Raw genomic sequence first — 22,670 nt, forward strand, 5'->3', positions numbered from 1 at the left:
TACCCTTTGTTTCCTGTCTTTTAACTGGAGTGCCTGGGAATGCTAACGATCCTTAATTGAATTTAATGACAAGCCTTTTGTTATCGTAATCACCCTAGCTCTGTTTATAAACAAACTCCCTGCACCGAGGGGCGGAGTTGTTAGCAGCGCCCTTGCGCCCCCCCCCCCCGCCCCAGGCGACTGGGGAGGGGCATGTGACCCTTCCCCCCCCCACACACACACACACCCCTGCAGGAAGCTGTGCAGCCCTCCCCGAGGCCATGAGCCGTCTGCATGAGCTCAAAGGTGCCGGCCATGTTTGTAGTCCTTGCCCAGGAATTACAATCACTGGCGAGGCAGGGGAATGCTTGTCTACACTATCCTAGCACCACATTCTTCTGAAGGAGAAGTGAACCTCAAAAGGTTCAGATGAGCACCCACCCTTCTGGACTCTGAAGCTTTGCAGCATGATCCAAACTTCAGGCAGGTGCAACCTCATGCTAAATGAGCCCTTGGTGATATTAACGTGACTCCCAAGTAGAGGTCCAGGGCCTGGCTGGTTGCAGAATAGGGACTGGGCAACCAGTTTGGGTAAATGAACATTTCCTTGGACTGTTATCCATTTCTGGAACTGAATGGGGCCAGAACCTTTTTCTGAGGGAAGAAATGGTTTATCGACCTTCAGTTCTGCCTTGCCAGAAGCAGAAATGCTGGTGTCTCACAAGAAAGCATGTTCTGTGCAAAGATTTTGGGCAGCATGTGGTCCACAAAGTGCAAACACATGGGGTGCAACCATAGCCCCATTGAAATCAATGGGCGCTGTGCCATTAACCGCAATGGGGCAACCATTTCACCCATGTTATTTAAGTCCCAACTTCACTTCTCCTTAGTTCTGGCATTTGCCTCGAGACCTTGATATTAATTATTCATCTTGTTGGGGACACTGGGGCATGGCCACTAGGTAACTCGAGGGGATGGAAGACCACCAGTGTCGATGAAGCCCCCTCGCACTAGGCCCAAGTGTCCTTGGCCCCCCCGCCTGGAGGCACTCGCAGCAGTTCTACTGAGGATCTGCAACAATATGTTGCAGAGTCAGACTGCCTGAAACTAAACAAGGCCGAACAGGGCAGATATGGAAGAACAATGCTGAATAAAGCAGCTTTATGGATGGTTTAACAGATGGTACAGAGAACAGGGGAACTAGCTGGTAACTGGATTGTCTGGCTATATGGATACTTAGGGCAGCTTGCTATGGGATAAGTATGCTGAAGAAAGGATGTATAAAAGCCTGTGTAACTTCCTGCTCTGTGTGCAGGATTTGAGATTCTGTTCTCCCTGTATCTTTTTTGCAGCTGCAAATAAACTTTTCTGCTTCTCCACCCCTTTGTGATTATTGGGTGACACACACCGGGCAACGAACCTTGCTGTTGTTCGCCTCTGGCACTGGGTGCCGGCAACAGCTTTTGGCGTCCCTGGGTGGGCGACAAGGCTGCTATTTAGCCTTGCCCGGACCCCTCCTGGAGGTCGAGGATTGCGGCGAGAACCGACGCCCAGCACGCACTGGTGAGTTCATTGGGGGCCTCGGAGGAGACGCGATTTGATCGACCCCGGAGGGCACAACGGTGCAACGCATTCAAATAGTGGAGAAGCAGCTGTGAATCCCAGAGTTTGGACTATGGGCTAAACCCCTGTATGACTGCGTAAAAGGAGCAGATCATGTCCCCTTTCACTGGACCCCAGAGGCTGACAGGGCATTTAAAATCTTGAAAAGGAAGTTGATGGAAGCCCCGGCTCTGGGCCTGCCGGATCTCTCTAAGCCGTTTCAGTTGTATGTACATGAACGAAAGGGTGTGGCCCTAGGAGTGCTCACACAGCTGTTAGGAGCATGGAGATGTCCCGTGGCTTATTTTTCTAAGCAACTGGATCAGGTTGCAAAGGGTTGGCCGGCATGTTTACGGGCGGTCGCAGCTACTGCCCTAGTGCTTGAGGAAGCTCAGAAGCTAACATTGGGAGGGATTATGCAAATCTATACTCCCCATATGATCCGAGCCTTATTGGATGCAAAGGGAGGGCTTTGGCTCACCCAGGCTCAGATTGCTCGGTATCAGGCTAAGCTGTTAGAGAACTCTGAAGTCACCTTACAGCCTTGCCCCTCCCTTAACCCAGCCACCCTCTTGCCAGAAACAGAGGAACAGGAACATGACTGTTTAGAGATCATAGATGTCCAGTACTCCAGCTGTCCGGATTTAAAGGATGTACCCCTCCCAAATGCAGATTATGAGTGGTACACTGATGGTAGCAGTACTGTAATAGATGGACAAAGGAGGGCGGGTTATGCTGTTGTGACCCTCCATGACACTGTGGAAGCTGAAGGTTTGCCTGCTGGGACCTCTGTCCAGCTGGCCGAACTAATAGCCCTGACCCGTGCACTTGAACTGTCAAAAGGAAAGCGGGTCAACATTTTTACTGATTCAAAGTATGCTTTTGGTGTGCTGCATGCTCATGCTGGCCTATGGAAGCAAAGGGGAATGCTGACAGCCCAAGGCTCCCCAGTCAAGTACGGGCCCCAAATCCTCCAGCTCCTAGAAGCCGTACAACTCCGCTCGGAAGTGGCGGTGGTACCCTGTAAAGCCCATCAAAGGGAGGATCAAGATGTGGCCAGAGGTAACGCCCGGGCAGCTAGAGAGGCTAAGCATGCTGCCACCCTGCCATCCCCTCAGACTGAGAACGCCCATATGCATGCCCTTATCCCATCAGTAGGGGAGCTTCCAACCCCTCAGTACTCTGGGGAGGAGAGACAGCTAACTGACAAACTCAGTCTCCGGGAAAAGGAGGGATGGCTCCATTCCCCGGAAGGGAAGGTCCTCCTACCAAAGGGCCTAATCCGGCCAGTGCTGCAGAAACTACATCAAACCACTCATGCTGGCAGGGAAGCACTTATCCAACTAATGGGAAAATACTTTATCACTTCCGGACTCCGACCCCTGGCTGCCCAGGTACAAGCGGACTGCTTAGTCTGCCAAAAGAATAACCCCCGACCGGGACATCCTGTGCCACCAGCTGCCCTAGAACCCACTCCGGGCCCCGGACAAGTGTGGCAAATAGACTTTACTGAGTTTCCCCGGACCCAAGCGTTCAAATATCTCCTTGTTATAGTGGATCGGTTCAGCGGATGGCCAGAAGCCTTCCCATGCCATAACTGCACTGCCAGAACAGTGGCCCTCAAGTTTGTTAAGGAGATCATTCCTCGCTTTGGACTCCCCCGGTGGATGGAATCTGACAACGGGACACACTTCACGTCAAAAATCATTCAAAGCATCTCTCATGCCTTACAGATCCCCTGGAAACTCCATACGCCCTGGAGACCGCAAGCCAGTGGGGTAGTGGAGCGGACCAATCAGACCCTTAAACGGCATCTCTCAAAAGTGTGCCAAGAAGCCTCACTGTGATGGCCTGATATTTTGCCCCTCGTCCTACTCCGTATCCGCGTTCTCCCAAAGGGTAGATTAGGGCTTAGTCCCTTTGAAATTATGTTTGGAAGGGCATGGCCTATGAATGGCACCCCGGTTCTGTCAGGGGAATGGGAGTTGGGTAATGTTTTTTTGTCTCAGTATATGTGTTCCCCGTCTGCTGTTCTCTTGTCTCTTCACAGGTATACCAAGGATTCCCAGCCTCTCCCCTTGGACTCTCCCGTCCACTCCTTACAGCCCAGCAACTCCGTGCTTGTTCGTACCTGGAAAGACGAGCCTCTCCAGGAAAAGTGGAAAGGACCCTATACCGTCCTGCTGATCTCCCATACAGCGGCAAAGATCGAGGGACACAAGAACTGGATCCATCCCTCTCGTCTGAAGGCAGTAACCGCCCCCTCGTCAGCAGGACAGTGAACCGTCCAACCTGCTGACTCCTCATCTAGTGACGATCTCGGGCTAAAGCTACTGTTTAAGAGACACAAATAGCGGACCCCTTAACGCCAAAATGGGCCCACCCAGGTCCTGGAGACCCTGGGTTGGGAAGACTCTGGTGATAATTAATTGGGTAACATTGTTATTCTCTGTATTGGTATTTCCAAACTGTGCATATCGGGAGCATAACTCCTTTGTTTCGCTTGCGCACCATGTTGCTACTTTAACAAACCAGACTGATTGCTGGGTATGTGCTCCGACTCCACTGTCCCGCAAAACGGGAATGCCCCTTGACATGCTGCCCTTGACCCTAGCAGAATTAGCCGCCACCAAAGAGCAGGAAAGAACGGACTCACCGTTCTGGAACAAGACCTCTTTATAGCAAGCCACCTATCAGGACCAGGAGTATTCAGTTGCAGTACTCACTGAGGGAGTGTTATGTTTTACCCAAAACCAATCTGATCACTATGGGCGTCCTGTGGGAAACAGCTCCTGTGTTATTACACAGTGGGCTGATGGGTATTGGATAAAGACCAAAAGGGGAGGCCAGCAGTGTGGGTGTAATGGTTTCTCCCCTTTTAGGGAAACTCTTATGAATAATCTTACCACAAAAGAGGGGTTTGGAAATATAACTTGCCGTCCAGTTAATATCTCCAATGTAGCAAGCCAATGGTGGGTTTGCGGTCCCTATGGCGAGTGTAATTTGAACGGCACAATTAGAAACGCCCCCACTTGTACCCAATCAGGAGGATGGGATGCCCCCTTAGGGGCATATGAACTGTTTAGAAAAACAGCCTTAAATATCCCAGGAATCCCCTTAAGAAACAGTCCTTACTGAGCCCTACAGGGTCACTATTTTGTATGTGGCCGAAAGGCTTACAAGGTGCTGCCAGCCAACTGGACAGGTAGCTGTTATATAGCTCATGGAGTTCCTCCTCTGTCAATAACTGCCACACTGCCCAAAGGAAAGATTAGAAATGCCCGAAATACCTCTGTTAAGTCCTGAGACAAGACCCTGTGGCCACTGACTACGGCATTGGCGGGCAATATGAAGAATCCCCTCACAACCGAGAAGCTTGTAGGGTGCTCTGTACTGGGAATAGCGCCACTGTTTACCGGGCCAGCCATGGCAGGCATAGGCCGCTATACTGTAAGGCTGCAAATGGTACTTGAGAAAGTGGCCTTAGAGTTAGAGGACTCGGTTAGTGATTTAGGGTCAGCAGTAAAAACATTAAATAAAAAGGTACAGCAGCTCAGGATGTTTTCCCTCCAAAACAGGCTGGCTTTGGACTATCTCTGGGCATCCCAAGGAGGGGTTTGTGCCCTCGTCAGGCCCCGATGTTGTGTATATGTAAATGATAGCAGTTATGAGATCTATGAAAAGGTGGTACAGGCTGAGGCCCATGCCCGAGCCGGAGCACAGGTTGCCTATACTGACCCTGAGAGTGATTGGTTACAAACCTTGTTTTCAGGCTGGGGTTTGTCGTCTTGACTTGGTGGTTTATTTAGCCTGTTATTGAAACTTCTCTTTCCTGTATTGCTTCTATTACTGGTATTATGCTGTGCAGTATCATGTGTCAGGGCCCTTTTGCAAAAGTTAATAAGTCATTCTCTTCAGGGCTATCACAAAGTGCTTATGCAAAGTCCTATTGTAAAGAAATAAGTAGCCCAAGTGAGAAAACTCAGAGCCAAGGCTGTTGAGTGTTCTCAAAGGAGGGAGTAGTTGTTGGGGACACTGGGGCATGGCCACTAGGTAACTCAAGGGGATGGAAGACCACGAGTGTCGATGAAGCCCCCTCGCACTAGGCCCAAGTGTCCTTGGCCCCCCTCCCACCTGGAGGCACTCGCAGCAGTTATGTGTGCTAGGCCCAAGTGTCCTTGGCCCCCCTTCTTGGAGGCACTCAAAGCAGTTCTGCTGAGGATCTGCAACAATATGTTGCAGAGTCAGACTGCCTGAAACTAAACAAGGCCAAACAGGGCAGATATGGAAGAACAATGCTGAATAAAGCAGCTTTATGTATGGTTTAACAGATGGTACAGAAAACAAGGGAACTAGCTGGTAACTGGATTGGCTGGATATATGGCTACTTAGGGCAGCTTGCTATGGGATAAGTACGCTGAAGAAAGGATGTATAAAAGCCTGTGTAACTTCCTGCTCTGTGTACAGGATTTGAGATTCTGTTCTCCCTGTACCTTCTTTGCAGCTGCAAATAAACTTTTCAGCTTCTCCACCCCGTTGTGATTATTGGGTGACGCATACCGGGCAATGAACCCCTGCTGTTGTTTGCCTCTGGCACTGGGTGCCGGCAACAGCCTGACTACATCCTTTGATGAAGACATTGACTTTTGTCATAGAATTTTATTGTTTTTTTCTTATGAAAATACAAAACAGAATAGGATACATTTACCGGGCACATGACTACATCTTAGCACACGCCAATCCTTTTCACCTTGTGCTTTAAATTAAATAACACTTTAAACACTACAGAGAATGCAATTGAAATCCATTGTTTCCATCACCCCAATAGAACAAAGGTCCACCCGCACCCTGCCAAGATGACCATTGTGCAGGATTTTTTAAAGAAATAATAAGCCCGAGCCTGCACCAGTAAAAGTCAACGGCAAAATTCCCCTCTGATTTCAGTGGTGGCGGATTGGGCCCAATGTGAGCTTGCATTTGCTAAGAAACTGCAACTGTTTAAAAAAATTACTAGCCTGTTATTAGCTGAAAGTAATTGAAAAGTTCCGCCAACATGCTGGCCAGTTAGCTGTCCCAAGAACTCCCGGGCTGCCTTATCCTGCACAACATGGATGCTTGCAGCCCTGCGCGTAAAAATGACACTTAGCACAGCTAGGGGCAATCAACTCTGCCTGGGTGAGTGTGGACTGGATAAGGGGGCATGGCCAAGAGGCTAGAGCACCGTGGGGGAGGGCAAACGTGCTAGCAACACCTGCTCGACAACTACCCTACTTCTAGAGGCATTAGGCTTGCTCCTGCCCGGTGCAGACCACACCTAAGGGTCACTGCACCCACCCCTGCAATGGAAGGAGCCAGCTGTTTCGCCACACACCGCAAGGCACCGTAACAGTTTCGATCAAGAAAGGAGGACTAGCCATTGCAGCAGATGAATGCCCTATACAAACAGCTGCAGGAGGCATGTAGGGGGCAGAATCTAACTATCTGAGACAACATTGGGCCAGGACACTGGAACTAAAGCCCCTTCTCTCACAAGAAGTGTCATGGGATCTTTCAGTGGCCCAGACCTCAGTTTTAGGTCTGCACGTCTCACATCAAAGTGCCCCTTAACAGCCTCCTGGGTCATTAGTCCAGTACTGGCTTAGTGGGAAGAGGGAAGACAATAGCTGCTCAGTCACCAGTCCTCCTTCCTGCAGTATCTAACTCCAGCTAGTCTCATTGCTGACTCAAGCCCCCTTAGGTCATAAGACTGGATGCTGAAGGGAAAAAAAAACCAATACAAGCCTCATCAGGTATTTATACAAGTGACTTCTGTGATGAAGTCCGTGATCATTGCGTTAAGCCCCTCCTTGCTAGAACACCTAGAGGACACAGTTTTGAACTGAAAGCATCTATCAGTCCCAGACCTCGCTTACGTTCACTAAAAAGGGGCGGGTTTGGAGATCAGTAGCCTGCACTCTGCATTTGCATTACATTTCTAAAAATATGGACAATAAAAACAATAGGCTAGATTTTGTATTTAAAGAACTATCCTTTGTACATCATTCTGACAACCGATGGGTTCCTCTTCCCATAGGGCTAAATTCACCCCCCGTGCATGAAGGCCTATGTACTTCGAAATAGGGCTAAAGTAATGCATTAGTCACTGGGTACTGGCCCTCTGCACAGGGTTGAATTTCACACATAAAACTCAAGTATAAACCATATCTGATCACACTCTGAATCCCTTGTACCAAGTTACCTCCAGCCCCCACTACAAAACTAACAACCAAGGGGAAGGGAACTGGATTACAATCAAAAACAAATATTGTTGGGATGAATCCCATCAGCCCAGCTTCTGGGTCAGAGTTCCCCGACAAGTGTGTCTGCTGGTTCCTAATTGGGGTAACCTCAGTACCTATGCCTTGTCTATCTTGTCTATGAGGTCAATGGAAATTTGTCCTGAGTGAGGACAATAAAAATTGAGTCAGGGACCTTCAGGATTTGGCCCACCGGACTTAGATTCTGTAATGTCTAGGTGTATGAAAATCAATAACCGTTTGCATAAAAATCTGTTCTATAGTAGCTTTACAGTGCTTTAATACCATGGTGATAGATGCTATATATAAGCCTGCGACAGATAGATACAGAGGTGCATTAGTGTAGGAGTTTTACACCTTCCTCTGGATCAGCCAGCGTTGGCCACTGCCAGAGACAAAATACTAGACTAAATAGATGGTGGTCTGTTCCAGCAGACTCGTTTCTGTGCTCCTAAGTCCAAATGTATTACTGGGTGCTCTGAAAGTAAACTACCCATTCATTGTCTTTTGTAACTGTCAAAGAGAACGGCTCACCAAGCAGACTCCGCACTGGTTCCACATGAAAAAAAAAAATCATTAGATGCTTGGTGTCTGGTGGCTTCTTTGGTTCCCAAGTATCACAATGGCTCTTTTTTATATATACAACAGCGTGTCTTTGTTCTGTAAGATCACATCCGTGCTAGGAACTGGTTAGGTCCAGGGACCACAGCTGGAGGAGAGATTTGATTCGCAATGAGTCCAGTTTTTCAATGTGGGTGCTTAAAGTTAATCCCCTGAATCCATAGTTAGATACCTTAATTCTTGTTTTAGCCAATTTTTCACAGGTGCCAACTTGCAGGTGCTCAGCATTCTGTGAAAATTAGGTCACTAAGTGCTAGAGTGACCAGACAGCAAGTGTGAAAAATCGGGACAGGGAGTGGGGGGTAATGGGCACCCTATATAAGATAAAGTCCCAAACACTGGGACTGTCCCTATAAAATCAGGACATCTGGTCACCCTACTATGTGCTGATTCTTAGTTGCCTAAGGTGGGTGTTTAGCTGCCTACATCTGGATCCAGAGGCCTAACTGTAGGCAGCCACATTGGAAAACTGGACTCAAAGCGGTCAGATCCGGTAACAGTTATTGGCATGGCTGGCCCTTGAAGACCGGAACAGCCAGCAACCAGTTGAGTGACAACTCAGGTATCACTCAAACAGAAGCGAAGCAGAATGGCACCACATGGGGACCCAAAGTGCAAGGAGCGAAGCAGCAGAGAGGTGACAAGAGCAACGTTTGGGGCCACACTCTTAAGGCAGGGAGAGGATCGAGGGGGTGTAACATTCGGCTTGACAGCAGCTTGGTTGGGATTTTAGCTGGATCGTGCCAGAATGGAGCTATTCCAATACCGGCTCAGAACCATGCCTTTGACACCGACTGGCAAGCAGCGGCTGAGTTCTCTACAACGGCTGTCACCTTTGCATATAATGACGCAAGATAAAAGACAAGTGACTCAAGTTTCCTTAGCGTCTCTCTACCTCAGCCCATTTGCCTTGCATTGTTTTTTGGCTTAGTTCAGTATAAACCTGATTAGTGCCAGGTTTAGCCTCCCTGCTCCCGCTTACAGTAATGTCCTAGAGTCCACCTTCTAACAGTAGAAACCCAAGTCCACGCCATGAAGGATTCAGACGGCTTCCATAGCATATTCACTAGTTCGAGAGCGCTGCTTATTAAAGAGCAAGCCTTGTACCATTTCTTTAGCTGACTCTTCAGGGCAGTCTTTGGGCTTTACATACATCCATACAGCGGCACTGCAAATACCCAGAATGCTCACCAGCAAAGCAAGTTTGAGGATGTGGGTTTGGGATGCAGGCAAAATGCTGGACGCCAAGGGACCATCTGAAGGCTCCTCTGCTCTGTTCTGAAGTGTGAAGCTTTTGAAGGAAAGCTCTGACGTTTCTGCAGGTGAAATGGATTCAGGAAAAGCGCGAGAAGGATCTCTCTCTCCTAAAGGAGATAAGTAGCTACCTGTGTGAGCATCAGCCGTAGAGTCACTGACAGCATCTCTTTCATCACCACTGTTTGGACTGACAGAACTACTTTCTCCTCCAGGAGATGTGGGGTGTGGAGTGGATCCGTTGGTGGTATCACTTCCTTTTAGAACAGCTGTGGGTTTCATGGTAGCGTTCTCAGTCACTTGCCCCATAGATGCGAGGCCTATAACAGGCTTGCTGGGAACAGATTCTAGTGGAGACGGTATTGTCAGGAACGTAGGTGATAACTCAGCAATCTCAGGGCCATTTACAATGGATGGAGCATCTGAAATAAGTCTACTGGGAGCACTGGCAAGTCCATCAGCTGTTTGATTTCTAGTAGAGCCTACAGAATTATATGTCGGTCGTATGGGACTCTCAAACCCTTTGATGACAGGGGTGGGATCTGAATGAAATCTGCTGGGAGCTGTGCCAGGTATATCAGTTGTTGGACTGATAGTAGATCCTGTGGACTTGTTTCTAGATCCTACGAAACTCTCAGAGCTTTTCATGACAGGGGTGGGATCTGAATGAAATCTGCTGGAAGTGCTGTCTGGTACGTCAGCTGCTGGCGTTGTAATAGATCTTATGGAAACTTTGCTGCCATTGGCAACCGGCTCAGGGTGGATAGTAGATGGAGTAACAGTCGCTTGTAATGCAGAGGAGGATTTTGAAGAAGACCTCTTGGCCTCTTGCCTAGACAATATGGCTATGTTGGGCTCCTCCGTCCTCACAACAGGAACATGTATTGCTTGTGAAACGGGTATGCCAGCCCCATGAGTGAGCCTGGCCGGAATACTGGGCGGTGTTGGTTTAGAGACGGCATCGCCCACTAATCTGTGAAAAACGCCTGCCCCTTCTTGCACCACGGCAGATTTGACGGTGCTTGAAAGTGGCGGATTCAGAGGGGCACTTGCTTGGTTTAGCTGTCGGACTGCTTCCTTCACCCAGCTCGCCTCTGGATCTACACAGAACTCTTTATTCTTCTGAGTGACAAATCTGAAGAGAGACCAGAAACAGCAACAATCACAAGAAACAGAAAGGAAGAGCTGATAAATATGCAAAGCCTGGATAAAAACAGCCATGAGGAAGCTCAGGCTACCTTGGCAGAAGCTAGAGACATTCCATTTTCCCAATGCCTTCTGAAAGTTAAATATAGCCATGTTCTGGTGTACAGGAGATAGAGATCTAATCAGTTGGCATTTGAGTCATGATTTGATGTGATGAATAATTTCCTGAGGATAGACTTTCTTTTTCCTTTTCGTTGTTAAAGTAACTATTTTGAAATGGGGCAGTTGACCCGATTTTCACCTGAGGATGCTGTAATGAAGTTAAAAGGGGCTGACTGTGTAATAACATATAGGGTCGGATCCTGTTCCCACTGAAACCGAAGGGAATTTTGCCACCCGCTGCAATGGGAGCATGGCCAGACTGTAACATTAAAGTACAATTGTGCTCTGTAAAGTGGCTGCAAATATGGCATCATGGGGTTCCATGTTTGTGCCTCACTGACGCCAGATTGTTATTTATTATTTAGCACCTACAGGCCCCTACTGAGATCAGGGCTCTGTTGTACAACATGTACAGAACTAGAGACAGTCCCTGGCCCAAAACATTTACCATCTAAATAGAGCAGATAAACAGTGGGAGGGGAAAGAGGCAGGTCACTCGCCAGGCAGGGAACAGAACTCAGCTTTCCTGACTAGAGCTGGTGGGTTTTTGGCTCAATGCAATTTTTCAGAAATTTCCCCTTTCCTGGGAAATGTTTGACTTTTTGTGCAGAACCCCCCCCCCCCCAAAAAAAACCAAACAAACAAACAAACAAAAAAACCGAATGCCCCAAACCTGAAGAGCTTTCAGCTGGAAACCGAAATGGAAAAGCTGTGATTTGGAAATTCTGCCATGGTGCCTCATGGGAGTTGTATCCTGACTGCCTCATTCCCCCTCCCTCCACCCCCTGGGGCTGGATTCCCCAGCTAGACGACATCTCCCATGAGGCACTGCAACCAGGGACTTCTATGATGTGTTGCATCAAGAGGGGAGAACAGTGCAACATGGGAGATGTAGTCCATCCAGGGAGCCCAGGCCATTGAGGAAAATGGGAGCTTGAAGCACCCAAACTACAGTTACCATGAGGCACCAAGGTATCATTTTTAAATCAAGACTTTCATATTTTCAGCTGAAAGGTTTATAAATTAAAACCACATGTAGCAATTGTCAGGTTCCAAGACCTCCTTCAGATCCCACCCCTGTCATCAAAGGGTTGAGAGTCCCATACGACCTACCTATAATTCTGTAGGCTTTTAAAACAAATTAATGAGTTCCCAGGGGCTCCCAGAGTGGAAGGCTGGACTTGTGCTTAAGGCAGAGGCCTACTCTTCAGGTCCTGATTCTGCCACAGGCTTCCTGTATAACCTTGACCAAAACACTTAGGCTTGGTCTACACACTACCCATTCATGTCAGTATAACTACATTACTCAGGGAAAATCCACACCCCAGAGCAACGCAGTGATACCGACCTAACTCCTGGTGTAGACAGCACTGTCGACGGGAGGACTTCTCCCGCCGACATAGCTACCACCTGGCCGGGAGGGGGAGAAGCTCTCCTGTCGACGTAGGGAGCGTCTTCAATAAGCGCTCCTGCCTCACTATGTGTGTGTACAACAGCTAGCATGATGGGGCCCTGAGTTCAGCTGGGGCCTGTGGGCAGTTTCCAGAATGTGTTTTGCACCAAAACGAGGCCCTTTGCAGGATTTCGGCCCATTTATTTTCAGAGTTGCAAATTAAATTAATCGATTCTGAATTTAATATTAAAAGAGGACCACATGGTAGAAAAGTACTTACATGATAGCGGCTTTAGGACATGATGGTTCTGTCTTCCTATAGGTCTTCAACCGTTTCTGGGGTATTTCTGTGCTTGAAAATTTGGTGCATAATTTTTTGCACTTCACAGGTGCTTTGGGTTGTCCTAAGGCAAAAAAAAGAAGAAAAAAAATCAAGGTTAGTGTCAGCTCATGCTCTGGATGTAACGAAAGCTGCAAATCATCCCCTTTCTCCTCCTGCCTGGAGAAGGGATTCCAAAGCCTGCTATCAAATTTTGCAATCTTAAAATGACGTGTGCTGCATCAGTGAAAACAAATCCTAGCAAGAACGTTCTCGTCAGGGCTAAGTGAGTGCTGTAAGAATGGAGGGGAAGACCCTAGCAAAAGCATGTGAAAACAAAAGATTCTTGAGCCATCATTAAATAAAAGCCCCCAGTGGGCTCTGGATGGATGGGGAACGCATAGAGACGCTTGCTTGCAGGTCTGCAGTTCAAATCTGAACGGCATCGTCGCTAAATGCCCCAATAGCAACTATGTGGGTAAAACCAGACAATCACCACACTCCCAAATGAACTCACACAGGAAAATGATAAAAGACAAACACACTGCATCACCTGGGTGTGAATACTTCTCACAAAGAGGTCAGACCTAGCGTGTCCTCAGCCTCAAAGGAAACCTGCACATCACTGTCAAAAGATTAGCCTGGGAGCTTAAATTCATAACTACATGAGACACTAAAAATCTTGGACCGAATAGAGCAGGGCTGGGCAAATGTTTTGCCCTGAGGGCCACATCTGGGTATGGAAATTGTATGGCGGGCCATGAATGCTCACGGAATTAACAATCCAGGTTCAAACGGAGACAACATAAGTTTGTTTCAAAATCAAACTGCCGTTTTACAAGATTGGACTCACTGTGAAAAAACTGGGCCCTCTCTCTAGCCTGGATTTGTCGGGCGTCAGCGTCCAGTCATAGGAACTCACTGAAATTCACCAGCCCCCCTGCTCTCAGAAATTGCCTCCCAGGTAGATCCCGATAGCCCACAACTGAGTCGCCTCTGGGTGCTGGGAAAGTCACCTAAGCCAACAAGTAGCAGGCACCTGGGCTTGCACCTTCCAGGCTCTGATGGTGCATGAGGCATGTTTGTGTTGGGCTGCTGGAGTAACATGTGTGTCCTCACGCCCATCACGCAGGAGCACTGGGCGGGCAGAGCGAAGCAAGCCCCTGACCCCACTCCCTGGCTGGAGCACCGGAGCGGGACAGTGGAGCTTGAGGGGCCGGATTAAAAGGTCTGACGGGCTGGACGCGGGCAGTAGTTTGCCCACCCCTGGAATAGAGACACTGGATTTATGGATTATTACAACCATCTATAGCTCACTAACAAGCCTCTCCCCCTTTCCTCCCTCTGACTGGAGGGATGTTAACGGGCCACTTCACCGTGAATGGTCCCTTGAGATAAGCGGTAACTACTTACGCTAAACACTCTGTTCCCCCTTGTATTTAGGGGTGACACGTCCCTTTCCCAGCCCTGCAGAAGAGCTCTGGGTAGCTCCAAAGCTGGTCTCTCGCACCGACAGAAGCTGGTCCAATAAAAGATATCACCTCCCCCACCTCGTCTCTCTTGGTGGCATTTGTGAAACAAATTAAAGGGTCTCAGTCCAGTTCCTAGTGGCTCGTGCCTTAGTCACGAAAGCAACTGCTCCAGCGGCCGTTGGGTGGCCCCTTTGTTGGCCCCCTCGGGACAAAGGTGGCGGAGGATGAGGGGCTCTACAGGGCAGGGCTGAGGCCGGATCATTGACGGGGCAGCATGAGGTACACGTGCTCCACTGCTGCCAAACCTGTCCATCGCCTTTTCCCCGGCAATGGCTCCCCTACAGACAAACTCCACCCACCTCGTCTCTTAACGTAGGGTTTTCACACAGGCGCCTATCGCCATAGCGCGTATGTCTGCCAAGCAGCTGGAAGGGTGCCGCCCAGACGGGGTCGCGCCAGGTAGCGTGCTAAAAATAGCTGCGTGACGGCAGTGGCTGAGTCCATGCCCCCGGGGTTGGGCAGCCTGGTACTCGGGGGGGCTCGCCTGAGAAGGTGTTCGTGCCGCGCCGACTACGTGGTGATTTTTCGCACTCTAGCTCGAGCCAAGGCCCCTCCCGCCTGCTCTGTAGGCACACGCTCAGTCCCTGCGCACTCCCTAGGATCTGGGGAAAGGTGCAAAGAACACACCTTTGGCGACCTTCTCTGAGGTTTCCCATAACGATCGCCCGTGCTGAGGTATTAACATGCTAGCCGTAGAAACCACACGCGTCGCCTTTCTAAGACGCGGCTCCTGAAAACATAACGCTGCACAAAGAGCAGCTTGCTCAATACGGGCCAAACGGTGCAGTCCCTCCTCCCACCGGGGAGACTTTACTCCTGCAAGCGGGCCCAGTGACTTCACTGAGGCTACTTGCCGTGCAACGGAAGCAGCGGTTGCACAATGAAGCATTGTGTGTGCCTTGGCCTTAGAGCTTGTTTGGATTGGCATGTCTTCCGCGCTCCCTTGAGGTAAATTAAAAATCATTGCTTCAGCCCAGTAACTTTCTCTTGGTCATTTTTGTTCCTGAGTTGTTTGTGCGTTCCTGTGAATTAGTTCAGCCGAGGCCAAATAGTCAAAGGGTCTTCCTTCACAATCAGCCCTAGTGGAGGACTAGGCTGGGGTGTCTGGTTTTATTCCATTTCAAGGAAGTTAAACAAATATCTCCTGTAGTAAGTGCAACAGAGTCATCAAACATTCAACATCAAGGACCACATTCTGCGACGGCAGGGAGGGACCCTTTGGCAAGCGAGAGGATTGCTCACAGAGTAACGTGCTACTCCACAGGAGCAAGGTCGGGGGGAGGGCAGGGTCTGACCCTTAGCCACTGAGGTACGTCTGCGGTGGAATGAAAGACTCTGCGGCTGGCCAGGTGTCAGCCAACTCAGGCTCGGGCTGCAGGGCTAAAAATTGGCTTGGACTGGAGCCGGGGTTCTTGGACCCTCCCCCCTTGTGGGGTCCCAGAGCTCGGACTCCAGCCTGTGCCTGAACATCTGCGCAGCAATTCTGCAACCTCAGCCAGCTCTCTTATTGCTGTGCATACATCCCCTGCGTGCACGCCCAGAGAGTAAAGTATGGCTTGCCGGGGGAGAGGTGGTTCGAATTGGGACGCGACTCTAAGGGGTTGGGCTGTTTGCTCTCCACAGGGTGTATCTGGCTGGCTGAGCCTGGCTCTGTAAGCACTCTGCAGCCTATACACCCCAGTGTTTAGCTCTCGGTGTGACAGTGGATGAGTAAAGGTGACCATTTGTACCATTAGTGCTACTACTGTTACACAATTGCGACAAATCTTGTGCAAAGTATGTCATGTAAGGTGTCAGTGGAAAAGTTATTATCTGCTAAGTATGACGATCCTGCTTAAATCCATGTGTCGTCTTTATATCTGAAGTTAGGAATGTATTTGCATCTCAGATGTGTTTGTTCCTGGGTGACACCTCTCGAATAGATATACATCAAGGCTAGACAGCTCTGTGTCGGTGGGCCATCAAGGACACTCAGCTCTCACAATGGGCCATAAAAGAAACTCATCCTGTCCAGATAGCTCTCCCTGAGGATGCCTCAGACACCAAAGGGGCCAATGGCCAAGCCCTGTGAGTCAGCCAACCACGCAAGGACATGTGATATGTTCATGTGACCCTGGACTCCATCTTGGGCCAGTAACTTTCCACAAACAGGGGGCTGTGCGGCTTTGTTTGGGACAGTAATTTTTCCATGCACATGGCAGAGGATATGAAAAGACACCTGAGACATCGCTGTTTTGTTTTCATTTTATGCTTCATTTCTCTGGACTGGATGTCTAACTAGGACTGAGGTGAATGATTCCAGAGAGACTTTTGCAGACTAGTAGTTTATTCCATCATGGCTACAAACCTGATATAAGACCTTTGCAATCACTTGCATGTATATGTTTCCTTTAACCATTCAATAAGACAGAAGTCCACTTTTGCTACCGGCTTGGTGTAATCTAATGCTAGAATAACCACCAGTTTGGGGTGAGTCTGTCCTATTGCTCAGCAGTCTGTCCTGAATCTAGTATTCTCAGCTGTGCCCCACTGAGTATAGATTAATCTGTCCCCCCTCTTCCCAGCCAGCATTACCGGGGATGTTCTGAAACTTGTGGGGATACTCACAATTACTCCCACTGAGCTAGGGTCTGTGCTGGCCCCTCAGGAGCTGCTGTGCCGACAGAAGAGAAGGAAACGCAGCTTTAAGCTAAACTGCCTGGATAGTGCCTACTCCAGGGGTTAGTAGCCAGTGGGCTGCTCCAGGACCCCCACAATTCCAAGTGCTACAGCCCCACCCCTTCCCAACTCCTCCTGAGGGCTGCAAGGGGGCAGTGTAGGGTGGTATGCCAATCCTGTGCCAGTGGAATCCTCTCTGGGGCCATTGCAGCCTTTCGTGGCCCTTATGCACCCCCTGAGCAGTGGGGGACCAGAATCTGAGCCATTCTTTTTATCATAAGTAGAAACAGGCCTGACCCAAGCCCCAGATCTGAACCTTCCCCTTCCATGAACTTTGGGGAAAGTGCGGATCTGATTCTATACTGGCCCCTGTCGCTGCAAAGCAAAAAACCCTGGCTCTGACATCCCCCAGCTTTGGACAAGTTCTTACTCTGGCCCACAGTGCAACTTGGCAGCTTGCTCCTCTTTCTGTTTATAAACATCTTGACTGGAGACGTCACAAGGGAAGTCAGACACACTACAGTCTTCTGCAGCTGCCTGCTGGCCCTGGGCAGCGTAATTATGACCAAGAAGGAAGCAAGAAGGGCAGAAGTCGCATCGTGAGAAAAGGAGGAGATCAAGATGATGGAAGGTTTAAAAATAATTAAAGCAAAACAAAATCAAATGCACACCCACATGAACTGGATAAAGCCCTATGGGACAGTCCTGCAGAATTTAATAGAACATGAGAACCCTTCTACAGGGGTTTTGAAATATCTTATTGATTGAATAGAGAAATCTACCCCTGCTCTAGAACTCTGTAGAATGGTTCAAACTATAAGATTCCCAACCTGGAGGTCATGACCACCCTGCCTTGCCCAGGCCCTATTGCTAGACGGGGTCCCAGTTAGTTGGGTGGAGGGGTCTTGGGATGGAAAAGAGAATAGCTCAGAATCACTGGTTTAGATAAACCTCCCTGTTAAATCCTAGATAGAGCCCACAAAATGACTCTTTATTGAAATGCCTCTATGAGGAATATCACAGAGATCCCTGCTACTTCTAGCAGGACACAGCTTTTGCAATCCTAAGAAGAACAGCGAAAGTAATAGTCTGGTATGTACCATTATATGCAGCCAAGGATTCTGAAGGTCCTGTTATTTCTCAGTCTCTATACCAGCTCTTCTGTGGGGGCCCCCGGTAAAAGTTTAGGCTCCATTCCTGTTGAGCTAGGACTGTCTCTGATTACCATTTGTGACAAAGCGGGACTGTTCATAGTGTTTCCTCTGAATAGTGTGGGGGTGCCTCAGTTTCCCCAATGCAGTTCTTAAGTATCTAGGTGGTGGGATAAGGGTGTATGATCATTGCAGAGCCCTAGAGGGCAGGTGTGTGCAGGGGTCTGGACACAGAGAATGGCCGACACCCTGTTTCCTGGCAACTGATGGCCTGGCCCTTCCCCCCTGCAAGGTGAGAGCTAAAGGGTTGGAGAACAAAGGAATCAGGTGACCTCCTGGCCCGGGAAAGGGACAAAGCCCAGAGGAGGGGGGGCTGGAGAGAGTTTCAGTTTGGGGCTGGCTGGGGACATGGAGTGAAGTGCAGACGTGGTTGTCTGGCTCACTGCCCCCCAAAATAGACCCAGCTGAGGGGTCCTGTTCTCTGCACCTACAAGCTCTGTGTTAGACCATGTTCCTGTCATCTAATAAACCTTCTGTTTTACTGGTTGGCTAAGAGTCACCTCTGACTGCAGAGTCAGGGGGGGCAGGACCCTCTGGCTTTCCCAAGACCCTGCCTGGGCGGACTCGCTGTGGGAAGCGCACGGAGGGCCAGAGGATGCTGAATGCTCTGAGGTCAGACTCAGGAATGTGGAAGCCGTATGAGCTGTGTATCCTGCAGACAGGCTGCTCCCAGAGAGGAGACTTCCCCAGAGTCCTGACTGGCATCATAGGGAGCAGCTCCAGGGCATCGCCCAAGGACTCGGTGACACCCTTGTCATGCAATACGCAGCAACGCACTTCTTCAAGAAGGTTCCTCAAGGAAACCAGCCTTGAACCCAGCAGACGATGCTGCCTCTTCAAACCCAGTTACATTTCTTTAGATCCCTATTGGCTTCAGCCTGATTCACTTCTATCCGAGTTTCCCACCACGGAAGGGGGGCAGGCAGTTATACGGCTGTGTATGCACACTCAGTCCATGTTAATTTTTGTATGTTTGATAGATTCAACTCATACCCACATTCAGATGTCACCAGCCTCCCTGTCACATATCACCTTACTGTCCTGCAATATTCTTATGCAGATAATTGGCCACATTTTCTGGCCCTGGGATGCACAAATACAAGCCTTTACCATGAGCCTGTGAACACCACTGTGCTAACTGAATGCCCAGAGGACCAGTTATCCCTAATTACGTGTGGGCCAAGGTGCATGATCTTTAGGCACCCAGATGCACACCCGTTCTTGCCGAGGGTAGATCTGACTATCCAGCCCAGTGGTTTTCAAACTGTGGGTCACGACCCAATACTGGGGGGCGGAATGGAAGGCACTGGGTCGTGGCGGGTCTGGTCAGCAACACCGACCGGGCCGTTAAAAGTCCCGGCAGGGGTGCTGCCCGGCGAAGGTGGGCTAGTCCCTGCCTGTTCTGACACTGCGCTGCACCCTGGAAGCGGCCAGCAGCCGGTCCGGCTCCTAGGCGGGGGGGCCACTGGGACCTGGGAGGGGGGGGCAGTGTCTGCGGGCGAGAGCTGCACAGAGCCACTCGCGCGCCTCTGCCGAGGAGCTGGATCGGCTGCTGGCCGCTCCCGGGGCGCAGAGCGGTCTGTGGTGCCAGGACAGGCGGGAAGCCTGCCTTCAACCCCGGCTGTGCCGCTGACCAGGAGTCGCCCGAAGTAAGTCCGCACCCCAACCTCCTGCCCCAGCCCTGAGCCCCACTGCTTAACAGCCTCCCTCTTGCTGCCACTGGCCCCTTCCTGCACCCCAAACCCCTCATTCCTGGCCCCACCCCAGAGCTGCACCCCCAGCCCAGAGCCCTGACCCCCTTCCACACCCCAACCCCCTGCCCCAGCCCTGAGCCCCACTGCTTAACAGCCTCCCTCTTCCTGCCACTGGCCCCTTCCTGCACCCCAAACCCCTCATTCCTGGCCCCACCCCAGAGCTGCACCCCCAGCCCAGAGCCCTGACCCCCTTCCGCACCCCAACCCCCTGCCCCAGCCCTGAGCCCCACTGCTTAACAGCCTCCCTCTTGCTGCCACTGGCCCCTTCCTGCACCCCAAACCCCTCATTCCTGGCCCCACCCCAGAGCTGCACCCCCAGCCCAGAGCCCTGACCCCCTCCCGCACACCAACCCTCTGCCCCAGCCCTGAGCCCACCCCAAACCCACAGCCCCCTCCTGCACCCCAAAACCCCTCAACCCCAACCCCACCCTGCAGCTCTCACCCCCGCACCCCAACCCTCTGCCCCAGCCCTGAGCCCCTCCCACGCCCCAAACCTCCCATCCCCAGCTCCGCTGGGTCGCGGGCGTCCACAAGTTTCTTCAACTGGGTCCCCAGAAAAAAAGCGTAAAAAGCACGGATCTAGGAAATCTTTCAGCTACTTTTTAAAAAATTTCTGTTTAACATTACAAGCCTTGTCTAAACTTTCTTTTTTGTCTGTCTCTGGGTGTAGATCTGATACGCTGTGTGTCTGACTCGCCGTGTAGCAGCCCTGACACTCAGTGTGTGTGCGTCCGACGAATCCTGAAACTTTCTCTTTCCCTCGCCTGACTCAGAAAAGGAACTGTAGCCCAGGCTTGTTTGGATTTCTTTGCTGGGCTGGCTATGCCTCACGCCCAGAACACCGGGCCTGTTCCTTCCTTAAAGGAATCTGTGCTTTCTGCAACAACACCACAGAGCAGGACCATTAATCAGCTTCAACCGCAGCTCTTTCCCCCCATCCCAGGAAACCCGGCCTTTCCTTCAGCACTTTCTACTTCAAAGCAGCTCACCTTCGACTCGGTTTTCCACGGTCCAGGTCACCACCAGTGCAAGCAGCAAGAAAGAAGCGATAGACGTGCCCTTCATCTTCCGGCAAGCAGGGGCCAGCGGCAGCAAGAGGGAGGCTGTTAAGCAGGTCGTGCTTTCACAGCGTTTCGCTCGGCTCCCTCTTAGATCTGGACACAGCAACAGCAGACCTCCAAGGACGAGAGGCAGGGTGCAGCGCCCGGCCTTTATTGAACATATGGTTTCAATTTTGGTTCTGCGTGGGTGTGTAGGCTGGATTTTACCACCTCCCCGCTCCTGTCCCGTGACAAAGTGAGGAGGGGAAAACCAGGGTTGGGAATGTGGGTCTTTGGCAGAACAGATGGCTCCGGGAATTTCCCAGTGTGTCAATGACATAAACTGTAAACCCTTTTCCTTATAGCAGGGCACTATCAAATCGGGAGCTGGTGACCGAGGGCAGTAGAAATAGCTGGTATAAACTGACAGGGAGCTGAAGGAGACGAGTTAATTTATAACCACCCACCCTGTGGCCCAGTGTCCTTAATGTGAAGCCGGGCGGCTCTTCCTGGCTCTCTGCTCGGTATCCTCATTTCAAATTTCAGCAGAAAGCAGAGTGTTTCTCCCTCTTCCCCCTTTTTCTGCAAGGCAGGTTGCGGGTGGAAGCCCCATCACTGGACGTTGGACAAACACCTGTCAGGGATGAGCTAGGTCAGGTTGACCTGGTCCTGCCTCAGCCTGGGGGGATGGATTTGCTGATCTCTCCAGGGCCCTGCCCAGCCCTACACTGCCACGATTCCATGGTCACGTCAAATAAATTGCAAACCAAAGTCATTTTGAAACACAAACTGAATCGCATCGTTCCAATGAGGCTTAAATGGAATGTTTAGATTGAAGCAAAATGCTTTTTTTCCCCCCCCTGCTCATTCCGAAAATGAAAATTCGCTGAAATGGACGCGGTCCTGTAAACAATTTTGATTTCAAGGAAAGGGTATTTTCCAATGAACAAATGTTCCACTGAAAAATTTCCAACCAGCTGTATTGTTACACTGAAGAAGAGGCAGTCCCTGCCCCACAGAGCAGGGGCCTGGGGCCCTCTGGGGGCCTGTGAGCAGGTTTCAGGGGGTCCTCCAAGCAGGGCCAGCATTAGACTCGCTGGGGCCCAGGGCAGAAAGCCAAAGCCCCACCGCATGGGGCTGAAGCCTGGGGCCCTGAGCCCCGCCACCCGGGGCTGAAGCTGAAATCTGAGCAATGGAGCTTTGTGGGGGGCCCTGCGGTGTGGGGCACCAGGCAACTGCCCTGCTTGCTACCCGCCTAATGCCGGCCCTGGGTTTTATATGCAGAAAACCAATTGTTGCGGCACAGGTGGGCCGTGGAGTTTTTGTAGCATGTTGGTGGGGGCTCAGAAAGGGAAAGGTTGAGAATCCCGGCCAGGGAGCTCACAGCCTAAGGGCACAAAGGCAGGGGAAAAGGATAGAACATACCACCCACAGGATGAAAAAGATTAGAGGCCTGGCTTATTGGATACACAGGTTGTTAGCTTTTAAGGTGAACCATTGGCCCACATCCTCAGGGGGTGTAAGGCAGCCTAGCTGCACTGAAGCCAATGGACCGAAGCTGATTTACATCAGCGGTGGCTCTTACGTTCTCCTCTCCCAGTTCTCTCTCCATGATTCTTCCCGCTCACCTTCCCCCATGTGAATTCCCAGTTCCAGTTCCCATGTGCTTATTCCCTCCCTCCCTGCAGGCCAAAAGAAAGGGC

At 50.5% G+C, this 22,670-nt stretch overlaps 1 protein-coding gene across 1 annotated transcript; it reads right to left on the reverse strand.

Moving 5' to 3' along the window:
* Nucleotides 1-6,287: 6,287 nt before the first annotated feature.
* On the reverse strand, nt 6,288-21,141 carry LOC311529080 (uncharacterized protein). Its single transcript, XM_084644761.1, has 3 exons — nt 20,917-21,141; nt 12,734-12,857; nt 6,288-10,887 (listed from the first exon to the last, which is right to left on the reverse strand). Exons 1-3 carry the CDS (start codon nt 20,990-20,992, stop codon nt 9,540-9,542), a joined length of 1,548 nt encoding a protein of 515 aa, XP_084500887.1. The 5' UTR covers nt 20,993-21,141; the 3' UTR covers nt 6,288-9,539.
* Nucleotides 21,142-22,670: the final 1,529 nt, after the last annotated feature.

This window comes from Lepidochelys olivacea (genome assembly GCF_965140295.1).
Source record: "Lepidochelys olivacea isolate rLepOli2 genome assembly, chromosome: 12".
Taxonomy (NCBI): domain Eukaryota; kingdom Metazoa; phylum Chordata; order Testudines; family Cheloniidae; genus Lepidochelys; species Lepidochelys olivacea.